Source organism: Macaca mulatta, chromosome 14 (assembly GCF_049350105.2).
Source record: "Macaca mulatta isolate MMU2019108-1 chromosome 14, T2T-MMU8v2.0, whole genome shotgun sequence".
Classification (NCBI taxonomy): Eukaryota; Metazoa; Chordata; class Mammalia; order Primates; family Cercopithecidae; genus Macaca; species Macaca mulatta.
The window spans coordinates 15,263,261-15,285,345 of NC_133419.1; the positions used below are offsets into that span (position 1 = coordinate 15,263,261).

Consider the following 22,085-nt stretch of genomic DNA (forward strand, 5'->3'; position numbering starts at 1 on the left):
TTTATAGACGAAAAGGTAGATAATGTTCCATATACAACATGGGGTTTCATGACCACTAGTTCCTACAGTCTTTTCACTTAGCCTTTCCTTCTTGAATATAAATCTGCAAATACTTGTTTAGAATTTAATCAGAAGGAGGCATTAATTTTTTTTCTTCTACCTGGCAACTTATTCTCTTAGTAGCCCCTTTCCATTCATTGTGTACTTCCCGACTTCTGGTAGATTCTAAGAGAGCAAATAACTCCTTAGTATACTGCTTTTATTCACACAGACGCAATATTGTCTTTTACAACCAGGGGGGAATTTCATATCACTGATTCAAGCTTTCTAACATTTCTTTAATATTTTTTACACCACCTGTAACACAATTGACACATATACTATTTATCAACCATCCCTCTTAGTGAAGCTATAAATTTTAAGCCTGGGTTTCCACAACCAGAGAAAAAGCTATTAAAGGGATAAAATATTTCTTGTGAAAATTACAATATGTACTTTAATATATCCTGTCTTCTAGAATAAACATAATGTCTTTAAAGATTCAGATGTGTTTTATTTTACTATAAGTAAACTTCCATTGAATATCCTTTGGCTACCTGCATGCTGAGTCTCCCACCTTTCACATATCTTCTTCCCATTTAAAGTCTTGTAACTGGAATTCCATGTTTGACACAGCATTTTTGTCTGGCTGAGTTTAAAATCATCCTAGGTTGGTAAGATACTGTCACCCTCTCCCCACCTTTCCCCTTCCACAATTGTTTACATCATTCACATACAGGGGATCCTGGGTTTGTTGTTGTTGTCTTGGTTTTGGTTTTGGGGTTTTATTTATTTATTTGTTTATTTATTTTGTAATCTAGGAGACGGAAAAGAAGTTTGAGTTCCAGGTATAAAAATTTGTTTAAATGAAGAAAATATTAATAGGTGGGGCCTATTCTCTTCCAGTGCCTTGGGTTTGATTGAGACAAGTCCCCTGTGATTAGAGAAGTAAAGATCAAGAACAGACAGATTTTGTGAGGCTTTGGATGCGGGCTGAGCTGCTGGAGAGTGTACGGACCCAGGATAGGCAAGGACCACCCTCCTGCCTATCCCCATGTGGAATGCAGCAATGTTCTGCCTCCCCGAGGGAAAAAGCTTTGAGAACACAGACAGTCAATGTCTATGATACAGCCACTGAGCACGCCATTATGGGCAGTGGGAAGGTATAACTTTGCTAAGTGGATTTTTAGTCATGCCATATGACGAGAGACAGCTGTAATAGATAGGGAAGAAAAGAACAGGGCATATATCCCCAAGTGATAGCAATTGACTGACACGTTATTGTAGGCATTGTTTAGAAGTTTGTGTGAGGCCTTCTTGAGACCTACAAACAGAATATGAAGGAATACCTTAGCAGGGTCAGCTTTACTAACCGGATCATCAAACGACCATAGTTTGATCATTAAAAATAAATGTAATCTAAATATTGAATCCTAAGTGATGATATAATTCTGAAGTGCATAGAAGTAAAGGGTACTAATGCTGATGTCGGTAACTCACCTTGAAATGAATCAAAACAAGGTAGTTTGATGAGTGAATTGATTGATGAATAAACTCCCAGATAGATTACATCTATGTAACCAAGTAAAGATAGCAAATATTAGCAATTACACAATCTCAGTACTGTGTATAGGAAATTTACTACACATTATTTTTAACATTTCTATACGATGAAAATCTTTCATTAAAAATTTTGCAAAAAAAACTACTCTTATAATCACGGACAGGTGAGGTGTGTCATATTTTGATTGCACAGGATTTAATTTCAAATCCTTTTGTCACTTGTCCTGGGAATCAAAACTCCCACTCCAATCTCTTTTCAGATTGACTTTTCCTCGTCTTCCTTCCTCTCCCTGGAGCTAAAAGTTCTGGTTCTTTTTTATACCTAGTACCATAATATATTCATTTAAACATTGAGCATGCTATAAATAGTGAGTGTCCAGAATGCTGACACTACAGAGTAGGTGGTTCTTGGGATTTTCCAAGTTTGGAGATGGTTAGGACAACTTGGCTCTATTGAGAATTTTTCTCAGGGACTCCTTCACTTCCTTGTTCCTCAGGCTGTAGATTAGAGGATTCAACATGGGGATGACTGCTGTGTAAAGCACAGACACTACCCGATTCTCCTCCAAAGACTGGCCCGAGTTACCTCTCAGGTACATGAAGATGAGGGTACCAAAGAAGAGTGACACAGCAGTGAGGTGGGAGGTGCAGGTGGAGAAGGTCTTGGCCCAGCTTCCAGCAGAGGGGATCCTCATGATGGACACGATGATAAACAGGTAGGACACCAAGATCACCACCATGGAGGCAGGGATGACAAAAATGGCGAACACAATAATCACCACTTCCTGAGTGTAGCTCTCCCCACAGGTCAGCTTTAACAGAGGAGGGAGGTCACAGAAAATAAAGTCAATCTCATTGGTTCCACAGAAGGAGAGAGTGAAGGCTGAGACTGTCCGCACCAAGGCACTGAAGAGACCAGCAACATAAGCTCCAGCCACAAGACTCAAGCAGATCTGCTGTGTCATGATGGTGACATAAAGCAGGGGCTGGCACACAGCCAAGTAGCGGTCATAGGCCATGAGGGCCAAGAGGTAGCAGTCGATGGAACCAAAGAAGGTGAACAGGAAGAACTGGGCAGCACAGCGTGTGTAGGATAAAGCTGCTCCATGCTCCAGCAGCACTGCCAGTGTCTGGGGGACAGTGACAGATGAGTAGCAGATGTCCATGAAAGCGAGGTGACTCAGAAGGAAATACATCGGGGTGTGGAGCCGGCGATCCATGCGGATCAGAATAATCATCCCTAAGTTCCCCAATAAGGTGATGAGATACATAAATAAAAACAAGAGGAAGAGAGGGAGTGCCCATTCAGGATTCTCAGTAAATGCAATAAGGAGGAACTCGGTCACCAAGGTGAGGTTCATCTCTGCCATGATGCCAGTGGTCCCTGAGACATGAAGAATGGGAAGCAACTTAGGAAACTGCAAATAGGATTTACCTGTATTTCTTGTTTACACTTATTGAACATGTACTCTGGACAAAATATGCCAGGTGTGGCAGGCGCAGTGGCTCACACCTGTAATATCATCACTTTGGGAGGCGAGGCAGTCGGATCACTTGAGCCCAGGAGTTCAAGACCAGCCTGGCCAACATGGTGAAACCCCATCTCTACTAAAAATACAAAAAAAAACTAGCCATGCATGGTGGTAAGCACCTGTAATCCCAGCTACTCAGGAGAATGAGGCACAAGAATCATTTGAGCCTGGGAGGTCAAAGCTGCAGTGAGCTGAGATGGCACCACTGCACTCCAGCCTGGGTGACGGAGTGAGAGCCGAGAGAGAGAGAGAGAGAGAGAGAGACAGAGAGAGAGAGAGAGAGAGAGAGAGAGAGAGAGAGAGACAGAGAGAGACAGAGAGAGAGAATGAGAAAATGAGAAAATATTCAGCCTTTACCATGTGCTGAGCTCCAGGAGCATACGCTCTGACCAGGGAAGGCAGACAGGAGAGAGCTGTCTCTCTAAAGAGAGAGAGAGAGAGAGAAAGAGAGAGAGACTCAGGACCCATCAAGGGAGTCCTGTGGCATAGAGTCATCTTAGCATGTTGACAAAACAGATACAAGTAAACATTCTCAGAAAAGGGGTGCACATTCTCCCACCTCTGTTGCTAAGTAACTGTGTGAACTCTGCAAGCCAGACAGCCATTCTGAGCCAAAACTTCCTTATTGCTCCACTAAGTGCTGACACATGGGCTCTTGCCTACCATGGGGATATCCATGTCAGGACTCTGTCCCTTTTTCTCCATGACCACAACTCATCCCTGATATCAAGTCCTCTTCAACTCTCACCTGGGTTAGAACAACAGCCATGGAACCAATTATTCTCCCTGTCTATATATTTGCTTCTTGCAAATTATTCCTCCTCACTGTGGTCAGAGTGATAATTCTAAGACTTTAATTTGATCACATCTGATTCTCCTGTTAAAAATCCTGCCACGGTGCCCATCATGGACAGGATAATTTTGGAGGGTCCTTGTGATAATTTAATGCATCCACATAATTTGTAAAGATCAAATCAGAGTAATTAGATGTCCACCACCTTAAATATTTGTCTTTTTAATGCTTGAAATATTCAAATTATTTGCCTCTAGCTATTTTGAAATAGGCAATAGATTACTGTAATCTAGGATGGGATATTTTTTAGACTCCTCCACATGTTGGAAAGGCCCTCTGTGAGATCTCCTCTGCTCATTTCTTCATGCTCCTTTCTTGCTTCTAAATCCTGATACCCACAGCCACACTTCACCCTCTTATGCTTCTCTCCAGACATACTGAATTATTCAAGGCTTCTCTAATCTCCCCCAGGTTCTCCTACATCTCTGCACTTTCAGCAGGACAAACCCCTTCTGCCTAGAACACCTTCTCTTTTGCATTCAACAAGTCCTTGCCAGCTCTTACCCTACCTTCAAACCTCAACCCAGATCGCACTTTCTACAGGAAAGCTCTGTCCTGTCTGCTTTCCCTGGTCACAGCATGTGCTCCCGGAGCTCAGCGCATGGTAAAGGCTTTAAATATTAACTCATTTAATCCCCGCAACCACTGCATGAGGTAGGAACTTTTCTTATCCTCATTTTACAGATAAAGAAACCGAGAAAGAAAGGGCTTAAGTATCATTCCCAAGGTTGCATGGCTCATAAGTGGTGGAACTGCCATTAGGAACAAACCTGTACACGGAAGCTCTGTTTAGCTTATGACAAGATTTCATTGCATCACCTGATTATTCCAACAGCCCCTACTCAGAAGGTGTCCACCATTAATTAAACAAACATAAATACCAGCTCTGCAGTCTGTTAATATCTGAAGACTGATAGAGGCTTTTGAGCTAACAGTAAGTTGTTTGGCAGAGTTGTAGTGCAACAGGATAGAAAGGACATTGGACCATCTTTAAAGCATAAGACTTTGGCAGCTATGCTTGTGTCAGACTGACCTATTAGAAAAAAAAAAAAATGATAATTAAAGGAAATTGGATCCGGTGATCTGAATGGGGCGGGAACCAAGAAAACCAGGTCAGTTTCTTCACCTAAATTCCACATCTTTACCTGGCAGGTCCTCTTCTCTCTTTGTCCACTATTTTTCCTTAATGTCTAAAAGGTCATTTCTCGCCCACTGCTTGGAGAAATCCTAAGGGTGTAGGGTCAAAATATTGTGCTGAGCATCAGGAGGTCTGGATGGTTCTGGTTGCTCTCCCAGACCTGCTCAGTTATAATGCTAAGCAAATCTCCTGGAGCCAGTGTCCTCTTCTCTCTTGCATTCTTCACACACATGCACACACAATGTGCGAATCAATATGGGGACAATAATAACTTCACTGCCTGAAAGTCAGTCCCTGGACCCTACCATCCTCAAGATCCTTCTAGCCAGTTCTTTTCTGCCAAAGATGCCATTTTATTCTTTCTGTTTCCAGATCTGCAAAATCTGATTAGGATGTATTCTTCACTCTGGTTTTTGTTCAATTCCAGGCAGGGACAGCAGAGATTGTGGAACAGCCTCTTCCTGTGGGCTCCCAGCTCCAACAGAAATCTCTTTGGAGAAGACACTAATAATTGCTACAAAAGCTCTGAGGTCTCCAATCAATGGCTAAAGTGGTCTCTAAGGAAAGGCAATTATTGCAAATGTGGGTTTCTCACTAGGCACCTAGTCCCTCTCATAGGAGGAGAAAAGACTTTCTTCCTGGTCACGGTTCTCAAAGCCCTGCCATACACCCATTGAGTGGGGTTTAAAAGGCCTGAATCCTAGCTCTGCATGGTCCCTTGAGGAGTCAGATGTATCTAACCTTAATTTCTTCCATCAGAACAATGTTAGAAATTATGCCCATTGCCACCCTCATCACTGTGGCCATATCCTGGAAGAAGAGTGCTTTGGAAACACAGGACTTTGCTCTACATTATCCAGGAAGGCCAACTGGGCACCCTACACAGAAACCTCAGCAAGACACATCTTGTCTTCTGTTTGCCCTCTCTGGGAGTCAAGTGCCTCATTAAAATCTCTCCCTTTTCTTCCTTTAAATGCAAATGAAAACATAGTGAAAACAAAAGCCTGAGATGTTGCCCAGAGGAGAAATTGGCAAGTTCGTCTTATTGGCCGAGCTTTTGCCAGCTCTCTACATCTGCGACACAATAGTATTGTTTTAGCCACAAATTCACAGGCATTTTGTTAAGTCATTGAATTTCGACATGTCTCAATTCAAAAAAAAAGAAAATAGAAAAACAGAGTAATTGCCCTCTTTGACAATTATGATAACCAAGAGAAAATGGAACCATGTGGTTGATTGACTCGTCACTGTGCTAAGAGTTCTAAATGAGAGCAAGAGATGTGAAATGAAACAAAAAGACAACACAATGTCTACCGATGAAGAATGTGCAGCCTAATAGGTGAGATTCTTATCCATTCTATAAGATAACAAGTACGAAACTCTCAAGCAAGGAGTAGGTACGGTACTATGGCAATAGTAGTATTAAGGGAATACTATTCCCTCTACTATGGGGATAGTAGTAAACAAGCAACGAGTAGGTAAGGTACTAGGGCAAGATTACTTACAGGTAGGGTAAACTGGGGAGGGCTTCCTAGAGGAGGTGGACTTTGTCAGTTTGGACAGAAGAGAGAGTGGGAGAACGATGGGCAAATCTCTTTAGGAAAGGGAGGGTCAGCACAACCAAATGCATATGGGCAGGAGAGCCCAAGGGCTACTCCAGGGACACTGAGTGACACTGCTCCTGACCTTGAGCCTGTCCACTACCATCTGACTCCATTGATTTCTCTGCTGAGAAAATCTTTTGTTTGTATTTCTCTTTTCCCTGTTCCAAAATCTTCCAAATCCCTATCCTACCCAATCCACTGAGATGCTAAAAATGTTTTATATATTATTGTGCATAATAATCTAAATCTCCTTTTTTTTTTTTTTTTTTGAGACAGAGTCTTACTCTGTCACCCAGGCTGGAATGCAGTGGTGTGATTTCCGGTCACTGCAACCTCCGCCTCCCAGGTTCAAGCAATTCTCATGCCTCAGCCACTCTAGTAGCTGGGATTACAGGGTGCACCACCATGCCCAGCTAATGTTTTGTATTTTTAGTAGAGTCAGGGTTTCACTGTGTTGGCCAGGCTGGTCTTGAACTCCTGGGCTCAAGTGATCTGCCTGCCTCAGCCTCCCAAATTTCTGAGATTACAAGCATGAGCCACTGTGCCCAGCCTTAAATCTTTAAGCTCTAAATAGTTTCAGTTTAGACCTTGCATTGGAAGTCCTTACATTTCATTATGAAGATATCCTTTAAGATACTTTCCTCAACAAAGGAGAAACTTTTCTCTAATAGAGAAAAATTAAGTCAGACAACAGTACGCTTTTTTTTTTTTTTTAACTTCTAACATACCAGATAAGGATTCAATACTAAAAGAAGTCTGAGAAGCTGGGTTAAACGAAGTGAAACAACTATCTTTACTAGAAAATTTTTCAAAGATTTTAGTATGATAATTTCCTTTATAAATCTCCAAAATGAACTGTATATTATGCAGCAGTCCTCAAAAGTATTTGACCATGGGGTGCTCAGTTAGCTCCTGTGTTGTGATGAGCACCCCACAAATTCAACAGCACAGAACAATAAGCATTTATTCTCACACTCATAGGTCTGTGTCAGCCAGGATTTAGTTTATTTAGGCTGGGCTTGGGCTCGGCTAACTTGGCCAAGCTGCAGCTTGATTCACAATCTGTTTCAAGTGTCTCTCCTCATCTTTGGGTCAGCAAGCTATGCAGGGCATGTTCCCCTAAAAATGGCAGAATCACAAGCAGACAAAGCCCCATTACACAAGAACACTTTAAGTCTTTGCTTGCATCAGGTCTACTCGCGTCCCACCAGTCAAAGCAAGCCACATAGTCAAGCTCAACATCCCTAAGCAAGGAAGTTTATCCTACACACAGTAGGACAGGAGTAAAGTTTATGTTATGAACCATGATCCAATATTCCTATTGTCCATAAATATTCTTATTCTACCCTCTCAAATCACATACAAAATATACTCATCATCACCCTAAGCTCCCCCTACCCTGGCCTATAAACTTCAACAAATTACATCAAGATCAACGTCTAGGATCTTATGATCTCCATCAGGTCCAGGTGCAGCTCCCCTTGGTTTAGAGAATTATGAACTACAAAAACAAGTCATACATCTGCCCACAAATACCCAAAATGTATTGTTGAACAGGCAGAATAACCACAATAAACACTCCCATTAGAAAAGAGGAAGAATGGCAGGCACATGACAACGGTGGGTCCACAGCAATTCTGAAATGCTACTGGTAAAATGTTGCTATGCCCTCCCACCCTGGGATAGAAAATATGTCTTGTTAGGCCCTGAATCTGCTCCCTTGGCTGAGGGGGTGGGGTTCAGGGGATCAGGAAGAAGCTCCCAGCTTAGTGTTCCTTGTGGCTTTTAAAAATACCATGACCATGATGATTTTTTCATACCCAAGAGTACTTTAATCTTAAATGTAAACAGCTTTTATTTTTTAACTTGTCCCTTTTAACCAGTAATTTTTTTTTCCACTTACAGTTTACTAGACAGAAGGCATTGTGAATTTTGGATAAAAGTATTGGGGCATGTGGGGAAAGTAGGGATAGTTAATGGGTACAAAATAATAGAATGAATAAGACCTAGTATGTGATAGCACAACAGGGTGACTACAGTCAATAATAATTTAATTGTACATTTTAAAATAATTAAAACAGTATACTTGGATTGTTTGTAACACAAAGAATTGAGATGATGGATACCCCATTTACCCTAATGTGATTATGATGCATTGCATGGCTGTATCAAAATATCTCATGTACCCCATAAATTTATGCACCTACTATGTATCCACAAAAAATTTTTTTAAAGTCTTACAAATATGAGTTCTGGGTCGGATTGCTTGGGTTTGAGTCCTGGCAATGGACTCAAAAAGGCATGGAGAAAAGTAAATAAAGAGAGAAAATAAAAACACTCTTTGCTAATGTACCCTGATAGTTAGTAATCAGGATGGTCTTTCCCATACAGTTCCCAAATTTAATCGTTCTTCTGCTTCCTGGCCTGAATGTACACACATTCAATGACATCGTAGTGCTTATAACAACCGTTACTTTAAGATAGCTATAAAACTTTCTGTCTACATTTTAATGAATGTAGAACACACTAATAATAATTGTGATGACCACAGGAATAGTCAACATCCCTGTGCCCGCCAAGTGCCAAGGAATATGCCACACATTCCACATATAATTTCTCACTTAAGGACAAAATTACAAATCATTCAAACAAAATATAACATTTTTAATCATATAAGGAAATACAGGAAATATCATCAGAGATAATGAAGCGTTCTTTCTCTGGATGGCAGGACTCTTAAATCTATTATGCAATTATCTCCTCATCATCTTTTCATCCAGTTTTGCTCAATGTTAATGTTCTATGGATGTTAGCCTTCCCTGTTGTTGTCATTACATAAGGGAATTTCAAATATTTATCAATATTTTCCCCCATTAAAATATGGAATTCTTTCGTTGATATTCAGCCTCTGTCTTTCATTGCTTCCCCTAGAGCCGGACTTTATGGAAAACTTCTGCCTGGAAAATTCTCTACCTCTAGGGGCCTGGTTCCATGCCTAGAATGCATGAACACCTGCAAATGATAATGAGAGCCCAGATGGCTAGTACAACAGAGGAGTTTGTTGAGTGTTTTGCAGAGCTATGAAGGTAATTAGAACAACTTGGCTTTATTAAGAGCTTTCCTCAGGGCCTCCTTTGCCTTTTTGTCCTTAGGCTATAAAATTGGAATGGTCAGCCTGTGGTTCACTACTGTCTAAAACATGGTCACGGCCCTCTCCCCTATAAGGAATTGCCTACTGCTGCACACATAGACCAAAGCTGTAGTCTCAACAATCAACCGAACTGCAGTTCTGCATGAGGAAAAGGCAGAGAAACGTTGAGGAATCTTTGCCTAGAGACCTGATTTGCAGGTGTTTTGATGGGTTTCATGATGAACAGGTCAGAGAACAGGATCAAAACTAGTCTGGACAGAATCATATACAGAGCAAAGTGGAAAATCAGCAGCTGCTGGAGGAAGCTATCACCCAGTCCAGGGTCAGCAGCAATGGAGGTCACAGAAAGTGAAACATATAGATGAGAGCATGAAAGGAGAGTGAGCAGGTGAAGTGTATACACTGGATTACATTTGTCAAACGCTCTACAATATGCAGTCACCAGCTTCTGCCAGACTCATCTTGGGAGTTGTGATGGTGTCATAAAGCAGGGGTTGACAGTCTCACAAAATAATCATCGGCACATCTGAAAATCTATTACTATCTAGTATTTCCAAAGATTATCAATTTCAGTCAAATAATATTCTGAGATTGTAAGTGCTAGTTTCCCACCAACGAGTCCCAAAACCACCACCCCTCAATATCCCATGCTCCTTATAGCCATTGTTTGACCTCCATGATTCAGAAAGCAGTGATTACTTGTCATATGCTTTTCTTTAGGAGTGGGCTTGATACATCATGGAATAAAGGAACTAATTGAACTTCTAATTTTTAATGTGTATTAATATGTCTGTTTTTATGCTGCTGATAAAGACATACCCAAGACTGGGTAATTTACAATGAAAAAAAGTTTAATGGACCCATAGTTCCACGTGGCTGGGGAGGCCTCACAATTACAGCAGAAGGTGAAAGGCACATCTTACATGGTGGCAGGCAAGAGAAAGAATGAGAAACAAGTGAAAGGAGTTTCCCCTTATAAAACCATCAGATCTCATGAGACTTATTCACTACCAAGAGAACAGTATGGGGGAGACCACCCCCATGACTCATTATCTCCACTGGGTCCCTCCCGTAACACATGGGAATTACGGAAGCTACAATTCAAGATGATACAGCCAAACCACATCATAATGCATTAAAGAAATAATTATTTTGACAGCAAAGCTTTTAATTGCAAGAGACATAATGTAGAAGGATACAAGGCTTTCTTTGGAATTCCCAAAAATTCATCTTAATTTAACAGCAATCGTGAAAGACAGGAAGCAGAGAGTTTATACTATTGGGCATAAAATTCACACTGTGATAAAGAGTTGTTTTCTTACTTGAAAAAAAAATGTTATGTGTAGGCTGGAGAGGAGAAGTTCAGAGGATATCACAGTTAGATTATAGATGTCGCCCGGATCCTTAAGAAGGGGTCAATGCCCCAGTACTCCCCAAACCTGGGTGAGGGAGTCTATAAATGACACAAGTCCTCAACTCATTTTTAGAAGCATCTGAAAAAAGGGATACTTATGCCTCACTTCCTAGGATAATTTATGGCAAGCCATCTAGAGATTCTCTGCATCCACCATGGCAGCAAAGCAACATGCCAAAGTGGTTGATGGAGGTTTCTAAGCAGAGGGACAAAGATAATTTCACAGAATCCTGGCACCTCCATATTAAAAACTGAGAGGGTTCAAAAGCCAAAGGAACCTGAGGGCCATAAAAAGAGAATGCAGCGTATATGTTTCTTAAAAGAGAATCCATGGCTTGATCATGGATGACAACAGCAGATGGGAGCAATGGCAATAAGAACCAGAAGAAAAAAAAACAAAACAGCTTTCTTTCTACAGAGAACAGTGAGAACAGGGAAATTAGTTATACTAAATGTCCCATTCTGATGCCAGTGTCATACGTAAAGCCCCTGAGAATTTAGATCACATCCTGGAAAAAGAAGGGAACAAAAAGGAGAAGAAGAAGGGGGGAAATGAGAAAAAATTTTGAATTGACGGTTTAAATCCTGAATGGGTTATGTTTAAAACTGAAAGTGACTGAGTTGCCTTGGTTTGGAAAAGATTCATTTTACCTTCAGTGGAAAAGACTGAATTCAGTTAAAATGAAATTTTAAGAAGTTATTTTTGTTGCACACCTGTATTGAGACTGTAAATTATAAACCCGCTACACTTCCCAGAGTTTAAAGCAAAAAATGCCACCAGGGGGAAAGAGAACCATGAAAAAGTTAAGAGGCACGAAAGATAGATATCTGCTCAATAAAAGTTCTAAGAGAATATAAAAAGAGGATGATAATATTTTTTAAAAAGGAGGAAATTTCTTTGAGCTTAAAAACAAATCTTAAGCCTTCAGCTCCAAAGAGCTCACCAAGATTCTAATACCAGTACTGAACAAAACATACTTCTGGACTCAAGGATTAAAAGAATCCATTACATGTTTCTGGAGAGGGGAAAAAAAAAACAACAAAGCAAGTGACCTATATGAGAGCAAGACTACCATCAAATTTTGCAACCACTCTAGTGAATATTGGAAGCCAGAGGAAAGAAAAATGCTTTAAAAATCAGAGAAAATTATTTTGAATTTAGAATTTAATATCCAATCAACTGTCAATCAAGTATGTGTTAATCATACAAGACACATTGTCTGACCACAATATAAGGCACACAGAAATTAATAAAGGCTAAAAAGAGTATCAACCGTTTGACATATTACAATGGCCTGCTCAGTTACACTTGAGATAATGTGAGGCTCATCCTGAAATTGCAAACTATTTAAAAATAATTGACATTGATATGTACATATTAAAACCTATGCATTGTAGCAATAACACTTAAGGGGGACAACTAGGCCAGGAAATGCATTTATTAGACAATATGGAGAACAAAAAATAGATAAAATATACACGCAACCACAAGGAACTAAAGATAAATTTAAAAATTTTTGAGTAGAAAGTAATAATATATAAGACAAATTTTTTAATGGATTTGATAAACCAGGAGCTGGATTCTTGCAATACCATAGACAAACTTATTGCCAGTCCAAAGGAAAAAAAGAGGCATTGAAAAAAAGCAGAAATGCCACTAGAAATGGTTAATGAGAAAAACACAGTTTGTAGAGGTGATTTTAAATTATGAGAAGGAACACTTCACCCATACCAGATCAACAAAAAAATTAAATATGACTTGAAGCTACATATGTCAATATGGGTAAATCTTAAAGCCGTCACGTTAAACAAATTGCTGGCAATTCGAACATCAGAACAGTATGGCACCACAGATGTCAAGTTTTAAATTAAATACAAATAAACTGTTGGTTATTCTGGAGATGCAAATATGAAGTGAAAACATAAAAGCATGTATAGGAATGTTAACAGCAAATTCAGGGTAGTGGTTAGCTCTGCAGGAGGAAAAAGAACTAGGATCAGAGAGTGAAACACAAAGGATTTCAAGAATATCTTTACTGAGTTATTTTTGAAATCATACATAAAGCAAAATATTAAGATTTGACAAATCTGGATGGTGGGTACATGAGTGTTTATCATATGTCAGTTTTCATGGAATGAAATCTATTATTTTAATTCAAGTCCAATAAACTCCCAAGAAGATTTTTGCCAATGTTATTTGGTTGTCATGTTGATTGCATTGATGACTTCAATCAACAGCTTCCCTTTTAAATGCCTTTGGCAATGTGATGGCAGCTCCAGCCTTCAAGAGATAGACTCTATTTCCCCACCCTTGAACATTTGCTAGTTTTATGGTTTCACCCAACAAAATGCAGCTGAAGAGATGGTGTGCCGTTTCTGAAACTAGGCGTCAAGAGACCTCACACACTTCTATTTTGACTCTCGGACCTTTGCCATTGCCATGGGAACAGCTTGGGCTAGCCCATTGGAGGATGAGACATCACATGGAGGAAAGCACAGTTGTTTCAGCCAAGGACCACCTACAGCCAGCCAACTCCCAAATACATGAGAAAAACCTAACCAAACTCCAACCCGATCCACAATTGACCATAGATGCATGAGCCTACCCAGCTAAAACCAGAAGCACTAGTCACTTTATAGTCAGTTGACCCATAGACGGAACTGAAAAATTAAGCAATAATAAATGCTTATTGTTTTAAGCCAATAAGTTATTATGGCAATAGATGACTGATATATTGATAAAATATGACAAGCTGATCTAAAAGTTTATCTAGAACCCAAGATACATAAGAAAAGCAAATAAATTTTTGAAAAAGAATAATGAGATATTTTGCCCTGTCAGATACCAAAAAACACCCCAAAGTTTCAGCAATTAAAGAAATTGAGTTAAATAATACTTTAGAGTTAAAATATATCTGTGGAACAGAAAAGTACTAAAAACAAACTCAAGTAAATATAGAAATATATGAAAATGAAGTGTCAAATTCAGGGGTAAAGAAACTAATAGTATTTTAACAATTGGCATATCAAAAAATAAATTATGTGTCTGATTAATTTCACTCGAGATACTGGCCACCAGTGTCATCCATGTTGCTGCAAATACTGCATATTCTCACTTACAAGTGGAAGGTAATAAGGAAGCCAACATGTACACATGGACATAGAATGCAGAATGACTGACAATGGAGACTTGGAAGGGTGAGGGAGTGGGAGATGGGGTAGACGATGAGAATATTAATGGCACAATGTATGTTGTTCAGGTGATGGATACCCTAAAAGCCCTGACTTCACCACTGTACAATCTACTAATGTAACAAAATTGTACTTGTAACCCATATATGTATACAAATAAATAATGTGTGAAATCAAGTACTTTTTTTATTTACAAAAATGAAAGAGAATGTTTTATAAACCTATAAAAGGTAGAGAAGGGTGACAGGCAAGCTGGTGTTTTTCATCACAAAACTAAAGATGAACCTGGCCCAGGTGCTGACGAAGCTTTAGGAAAGACCCGGTAAGTGAAGTGGCAACAGTCCAGGAATGATACTCCCATGGCAAACAGGTGAACCAGCAGATAAGTGACAACATGTGGCAGTGTGTGAGCTGCAGCAGTCTCCCTGTCCTCCCACCACCAACTCCTGGCCCCCTGCACCGATCTTCAGAGGATGAAAAGAATACGGTTCTGACTTCATTTCTTTCCTCCTTTCAAATCTCATGCAAAATGTCTCCCGCAGCCCACAGTGAACCAAACTATGCGAAAAATAAAATTGTGGGAAATGGGGCTCCACCGTGAATAAATTAACCCAAATCAATGAGCAATTCCACCTGTAACCATTTATCATCAGGAGGTTGAGCTTGAGTATATAACCAGTCACATTCAAAGATGTCTATTGCAACGTTGTTTGTTATTGGAAAAAATTCGGGAAATAAGTGAATACTCTGCAGCCTTTAATTAGAAGATACACTTGCAATTAACAAGTTACAATGACATCCATAATTGTAAAGTAAAATGGCAAGTTGCAGAAGATGATATAAAAATGATACAATTTTTGTTGAAATACAAAAAGTAAATAAATGTTTGATGAGTATAAAAAGATTCATACAAAACTAATAGGAGTTACTTCTGGGTGAGAAGATTGGGAAACAGAGATAAAAGAAAGGAACCACTCTCCCTTTTTTACTTTGTATGTATCCTTTCATTTTATTACAATAAAAAATGTGTTATTTTTGTAATAACCCCAATTAAGCCTTTAAAAGAAAGAGACTACCTAAAAATATAAATCATGGGAACTGACAAAATGCTAACAAAAATAGTTGAGAATCCTAGGCTGTGCACTCAATGTATTTAACCAGATCTCATCTATTGCAATAAATAAAGTCAGTAGCAATCATCATTATCATCATTATATGGTTAGTCCAAGGACACTTTTTGGTGACCCACCATCTCTGCCTCTTTCCTGCAAGCTGAAAGACATCAGAGAAGCAATTTGTAAATATAGAGAAACCTGGGTAGCAGTTTGTCATTTTCCTGTGCTGAATAAACAGCAGAATTCCTTTGTTCAATCTGATAACTTTTGAAGGTACATAATTTTATAAATGTCCAATCCTCAGATGAAGGAATTTCCCAAAAGATGTGCTCACTGAGGTGCTTGGGAGTGAGAAATGTCTTTAAAGCATTACTCAATCCAGTGCCTGGGGTCAAAGATCGTATTTTAATCCCTCCTTGGCACTGCTAATGATACCTGGTCCCTTCAGTCAACAAATACTCATTTACTGTCCACTGAGTGTCAGGTAGTGGACTGGAAGTGCGGGAAACAGCAGGGAGCAAGTTTCACATGGATCCTGCCCTGTTGAAACCTTTAAGGCCCATTGGGGAAAACAGACATCAGACAAGTAACAATAAGTGGTTTGTGCGTTTCAAAAAAACAGCAGAGAGGGTACTGCAGGAGCAAACAATTAGCCAACTTAGCCTATTTGGGGCATCAGAGAACAGCTCAATAATGTCTACACAATTTATTAGACAGCTCTGAATGTGGGAGAGGCTGTTTCCTAAACAGTCCCTTCACAAAAGGGATCAAGGAGTCACGAAGCCACAGAAGGTAATATTAAATGATCAGGAACAGTTTTAAATAGAACTCCAGAGAGAAACACAATTTGTCTTTCACTCCGTAGGCATTAAGCATGTGTTAGATGCCAGGAACCGTGATGTATGTGTCTAACCTGCAGGAGTACATTCACTCACTTGTCATTTAGTCCGCAAATATTTACTGGACACTTATTCTCTTCCAGGGACTGCTTAGGGACTGAGGGCACAGCAAAGAACCCTGCTGTTATGAACTTGCATTCTTATGGAGTGACAGAAAATAACATAAAAGGAAAACATATATTATAACAGATAGTGATGTGCTATGCAGAAAAATACAGCAGAAAAGGAAGTTATGGAGGTTGTTTTCTATTTTCAATAGGGTTATCAGAGAAAGCCTCATTAAAAGGCAATAAGTGAGCAAAGATTTTAAGGAATCAAGAGAGCAAGTTATACAGACATCTGGAGGAATAGCATTCTAGCAGAGGGAACAACAAATGCAAGGACCCTGAGGCAAGACCATGCCTGGGGTGTTCGAAGGACAGCAAGGAGTTCAGAGTCTAGCAGAAAAAGCAAGCATGTGACCAAGGAACTATTTTATAATGCAACTTGACAAGTGATGATGCAGGAATTTTTGGCTAATTCAGAGCAGTCATGGCAAAATTCTAGTGTTGGGCTATCGAGAGAATGTTTGATATTGCTGAAAGCACCTGGGCAGCAAGGTCAATGTGAAAGAGTCACTGTGCATGTGACAAGTAAAAAAGGTTTGCTTTGGCAGCATTAGGATGGGTGTGGACCAGGTGAACCTGATCAGTTTCCTCACCTGAAACCCATCTCACCTTTCCCTGAAGAATCGCTTTCCCTCCTTGTTCATTGTTCTCTCTCTGCTCATGACCTCTGCGCTTTCACTGATTGTAATCTCAAGGTGAGGACATAGAAAAAGAGCACTGCATGGGCAACCAGACATGTGGTTCTTCATTCCCACCTCCTACCCCATCCCCACCACCATCCTGGACTAGCTGTGTGGTCCCAGGTAAGTCTCGTATCACTCTGGGTTTCCATATCCTCATCTGTTTTTCTTATTAGCTCCTCAAAGAAATATGAACTAATCATAATTTAGCCACCAAAAGACAGGAAGCTAGAAAGATTTAACTTTATCATTCTCTTCTCCTCCTCTTTCCCTTCCCATAAATCCCTCCATGCGCATCCCCGCAACCCCCGCAAGCGGAGGCAAGGTGGGGGAATATCCTCTGTCTGTAGGCTCCAGTTCCAGCATAAGACTCTACTAGTTTGTTCTGTCCCAACACTGTCAGAGCCAATCCGTGGCCAGTGTGGGTCTCCGAGGAGAGATTATTGCTGATATTGGGGTTATTTACATGCAAATAGCACCTTTTGTGTAGGAATAGAAAAGGTTTCTCTTCAGTCTCCATTTCTAAAAGCCATGCACCCAGTTGGGCCATCACTAAGAATGGTTAAGGGAGCCTGAATTCTAGTTCTGACTTGTCCCATGAGGAATCATCTATCTTCCAAGGTCCAGGTTCCTCAGTCAACATAATATCATGAATCACAGACTCTGCCACCCTCACCCTTGCCAGCTGTGGCCTGGGGAACAGCCCTCCCCCCTCCAACTCCCCATACCCACCCCGGCTATTCACCTAGAATTGGTAGAATGGAGACTGATCCACCTAGGAAAAGGCAAGGCCCATTGTAGCCTCTAGTTTGCCCTCCCTGGAGTCAGGCACTTCATCAGGTTTCTCCTTTAATCTTTAACACAAGAGAAACCTTAGGGAAAAATAAATAGGACAAGTCCACTGCCCAGAGAAGCAACTGGCACAGACAGCAAGTTGGCATGACCTTCACCAGCTCTCTGCAGCTGAGAAATTGTGGTAATTATTCTTAGCATCAGATGCATATGCATTTTTTATGAGTCTCAAAATGTCCAGACAAGAAAAAGGAAGGGAGCAAGGTCAGGAGGGAACTCCTTTGACAAAGGTGGGGCCAGGAAGGGGACAGGTGGGAGCCATCTGCACATTCAGTCATTTCTCATTTTTGATTGAGAAAGGTGGTCTAGAGACCATGGCTGAAATTTATACACACACAACACACACACACACACACACACACACAGATACATACACATATTTCCTGCCTTCAAAAATTTTATACTCTACTGTTAAGAGCTAAGCCATATATGTAATCAATCATTCCCACACCAGGATAAAATTCAGGGGAGATGATTTCCAAGGAAGTGGCATTTGAGCTGAACCTTAAAATTAAAATTCGAGCAAGACACTTAAAATTGCACATTCCCCATTCTCCTGATCCCGCCTTAGTTTTCACCGTAGGAATTGTCACCTTCTAACATAACATATAATGTACTTATTGTATTTATTGCCTATCTGCTTCACCCCTCTGTAAATTCCAGCCAAAGCTTCTCCCTCATTTTCTTTCCACCCCATCTTCCTTACATAGAGAAAGAGGCAAAGAAAGAAAATTTGCCAAGCTCTTATATTTACAGGATACCTTTGACCTTTCAGAACAGCGTCCCTTCCATTTTGTCCTCCGAAGAGCTCTGCAAAGAGCAGAGAATATGTGATTCTCCCCATTCTGCTGAAGCAGTAACAAAGACATGGGGTAGGAGGGATGAAAGTTACCCAAGGTCACTCACCTGACACCCACCAACTTTACAGAGATGCCATTCGTCTCTCACCTGGCATATAGGAAGCACTCAAAATATATAAATTATTATTTCACTTTTCTTATGTCACATTTTTTTCAGAAAGAAGGTATTAAATTACCTTCTTAGTATCACCAGCTGGCACTGTAGTGAACATTGTTCTCACTCCTTTGCCTTTCCTGCTCCTTACAGAGTCAGAAAGTAATATCACCCTTCCCTTAGTGTCCTACCTTTTCCAAAGACCCAGAAAGGTTTTCTTCCAACTATCACAGTGTGGCATAGACAGCTTCACTAATACAAGCTCCCTCCTATTCCTCCCTCTGAAACCATTTTAGCAGCACGTATTCATTAACCACAACCTTGCTACTGTTGCAAGTTAGACAGCCTGAGTTTTAACACCCTGAAAACCATTATTAGAACAAGTCCCCTTCCATGTATCATTACATATAACACATTCAAACAAAACATAACATTTCCAAAAGATGAAAGGTGATTTTCTCAGAGAAGTTAGGACATTTGTATTTATTATGACTTCCTATTACTCGTAAGGAAGGACTATAATGGTATATTAGCATGTCACACAGTTACAAAGAAGGTTAGTGTAACTATTAGGAACCTTCTTCAAGAACTCCTTTATTTTCTTGTCTCTCTAAAATATAAGTCAAAAGGTTCCGCACAGGAATGGCATGAGTAAACTATTTAACCACTTTAACCAAGTCAGTGTGCTCAGTATCCAGTTGCCAATTAGCACCTCCATGGAGCTCTATACATACTTTAAGGGGGCAGGGAAAGCTCTGGGTGTTTAGAAAGACCTCTGAGCAATGCTATTTTAAGGAGCCTTGAGCTTGGTGTTGCTTTCCAGAGAAACAAGGAGGTTCTGATTAACTGTATATATCAGTTTGGACCCTCTAGTTTCAAGTAACAAAAACCAACCAGAGGACTGGGCGCAGTGGCTCACACCTGTAATCCCAGCACTTTAGGAGACCGAGGTGGGAGGATCACCTGAGGCCGGGAGTTCAAGACCAGCCTGGCTAACATAGCGAAACCCCATCTCTACCAAAAATACAAAAATTAGCCAGGCACCTGTAATCCCAACTACTTGGGAGGCTGATGCAGGAGAATCACTTAAGCCCAGAAGGCGGAGGTTGCAGTGAGCCTAGATAGCACCATTGCACTCCAGCCCGGGTGACAGAGCAAGGCTCTGTCTAAGAAAAGAAAAGAACAAGACTGAGCAAAACAAAAACAAAAGGAAATTTATTATAAGGATATGTGTATTCAGAAGCCAAGCCACGATTACAACTGGGCTGAAGATTTCCCACTGGAAATCCCTTGAGAATTCAGGCAGTATTTTCTGTCCATCTGTTATGCCATTGCCTCATTCTTTCTCTCTCTCACTCTCTCTCTCCTTCTGTCACTCAAGATCAGAGCATTCTACCTACTCTGCCTTGCAGAACATTTAAGCCCACAGCTCCCAAGCTTAAATGGTTTTGGTTCAGTCACATGTAGAACTCTTTTTAAAAAAAAAAATACTTTAAGTTCTAGGGTACATGTGCACAACGTGCAGGTTTCTTACACAGGTGTGTATATGTGCCATGTTGATTTGCTGTACCATCAACTCATCATTTACAGTAGGTATTTCTCTGAATGCTATCCCTCCCCCTGCCTCCCACCCCAGACAGGCCCCGGTGTGTGACGTTCCCCGCCCCCTGTCCCCTATTCAACATAGTATTGGAAGTTCTGGCCAGGGCAATCAGGCAAGAGAAATAAATAAATGGTATTCAGTTAGAACTCTTAACTCTCTCCATTCATTTCCAAATTCCTAGGAGATTACTGTAGTTGGCTTGATTAAGTTAAGTGAAATCTCTTGTTCAATCCACTTGTGACCATGAAGTCACTGTCATATATTACAAAATGGTTGTTGAGGATTTCATTATTGTAGACTATGGTGGGCATGAACTTGCTACATTTCAGAGATACTAAGAAGGCCAGTGTGGATAAAGCAGAGAGTGCTAGGGGAAGCTATCTCAAACTTGACATATTCAAAGAAGAATTCATGTTTTCACTAAAAAAAAAAAAAAAAAAAAAAAAAAAAAAAAAAAAATACTAGGCTGGACAACATAGCAAGATCCCATCTCTACCAAAAAAATATATATATTTTTTAAATTAGCCAGGCATGGTGGCACATGCCTATGGTCCTAGCAATTCTGGAGGGTGAGACAAGAGAATGGCTTGAGCCCAGGAGTTTGAGGTTACAGTGAGCTATGATCATGCCACTGTCCTCCAGCCTGGGTGACAGAGCAAGACTCTACCTCTAAAAACAACAACAACAAATATTCTACTCATTCAGATCAAAATTCTTGGAATCATCTTAAACTTACCTTTTTCCTCCTATAGCCCACATTCAATCTGTAGTTATCTATCACTTCACAATAAATTATCTCAAATCTTAGTGGCTTAAAACTGCAATAATCATTTATTATCACTCATGGGTTCTCTGATTCAGGATTTCAGTTAGGACATGTCAAGGCCTCAACTGAAATGCCCAAGGACTCAAAGTTGAATTAACTGAAGCCTCATTTAATCACATGTCTAAAAGTTGGTGCTGACTACAGCTGAGGGGCTAGCAGAGCTGTTGACCATACACTCTACACATGGCCTCTTCATGTAGTCTAGGCTTCCTCACAAAATGGTGACTGAGTTCTACAAGCAAACATTCCAAGTGAAAGTGAGAGCCAGGCGGAAGCCATATTGCCTTTCATGGCCCAGTCTCAGCAGTCACAGAGCATCACTTCTGCAACATTTTACTGCTTGAACTATTTATTAAGATCTGCTCAGTTTCAAGAGAAAAGATCATAGACCCCGCCTCTTGATGGAGGCATGTATCAACATCTTATTGCAAGAAGAGAACACTGGATGGGATGTTATTTGGTATGAGTATCTTTTAAAAATTAAGTCGGCTACACTAGCCATCTGTAAATCCTTTCAAATCGACCTCCAGAAAAATATTTTGAACCCGACCTCTATCTTCACT

The 22,085-nt window shown here is 40.3% G+C and overlaps 1 protein-coding gene across 1 annotated transcript in view; it reads right to left on the reverse strand.

Annotated features, from left to right (window-relative positions):
- Positions 1-789: 789 nt before the first annotated feature.
- The window catches only part of OR9Q1 (olfactory receptor family 9 subfamily Q member 1), a 126,348-nt gene continuing 105,052 nt past the window's right edge, over positions 790-22,085 (reverse strand). The window contains exon 3 of the mRNA XM_015114144.3: positions 790-2,986. Coding sequence (XP_014969630.2) covers positions 2,037-2,986 — 950 coding nt within the window. The 3' untranslated portion in view covers positions 790-2,036. The remainder of the gene's footprint in view (positions 2,987-22,085) is intronic.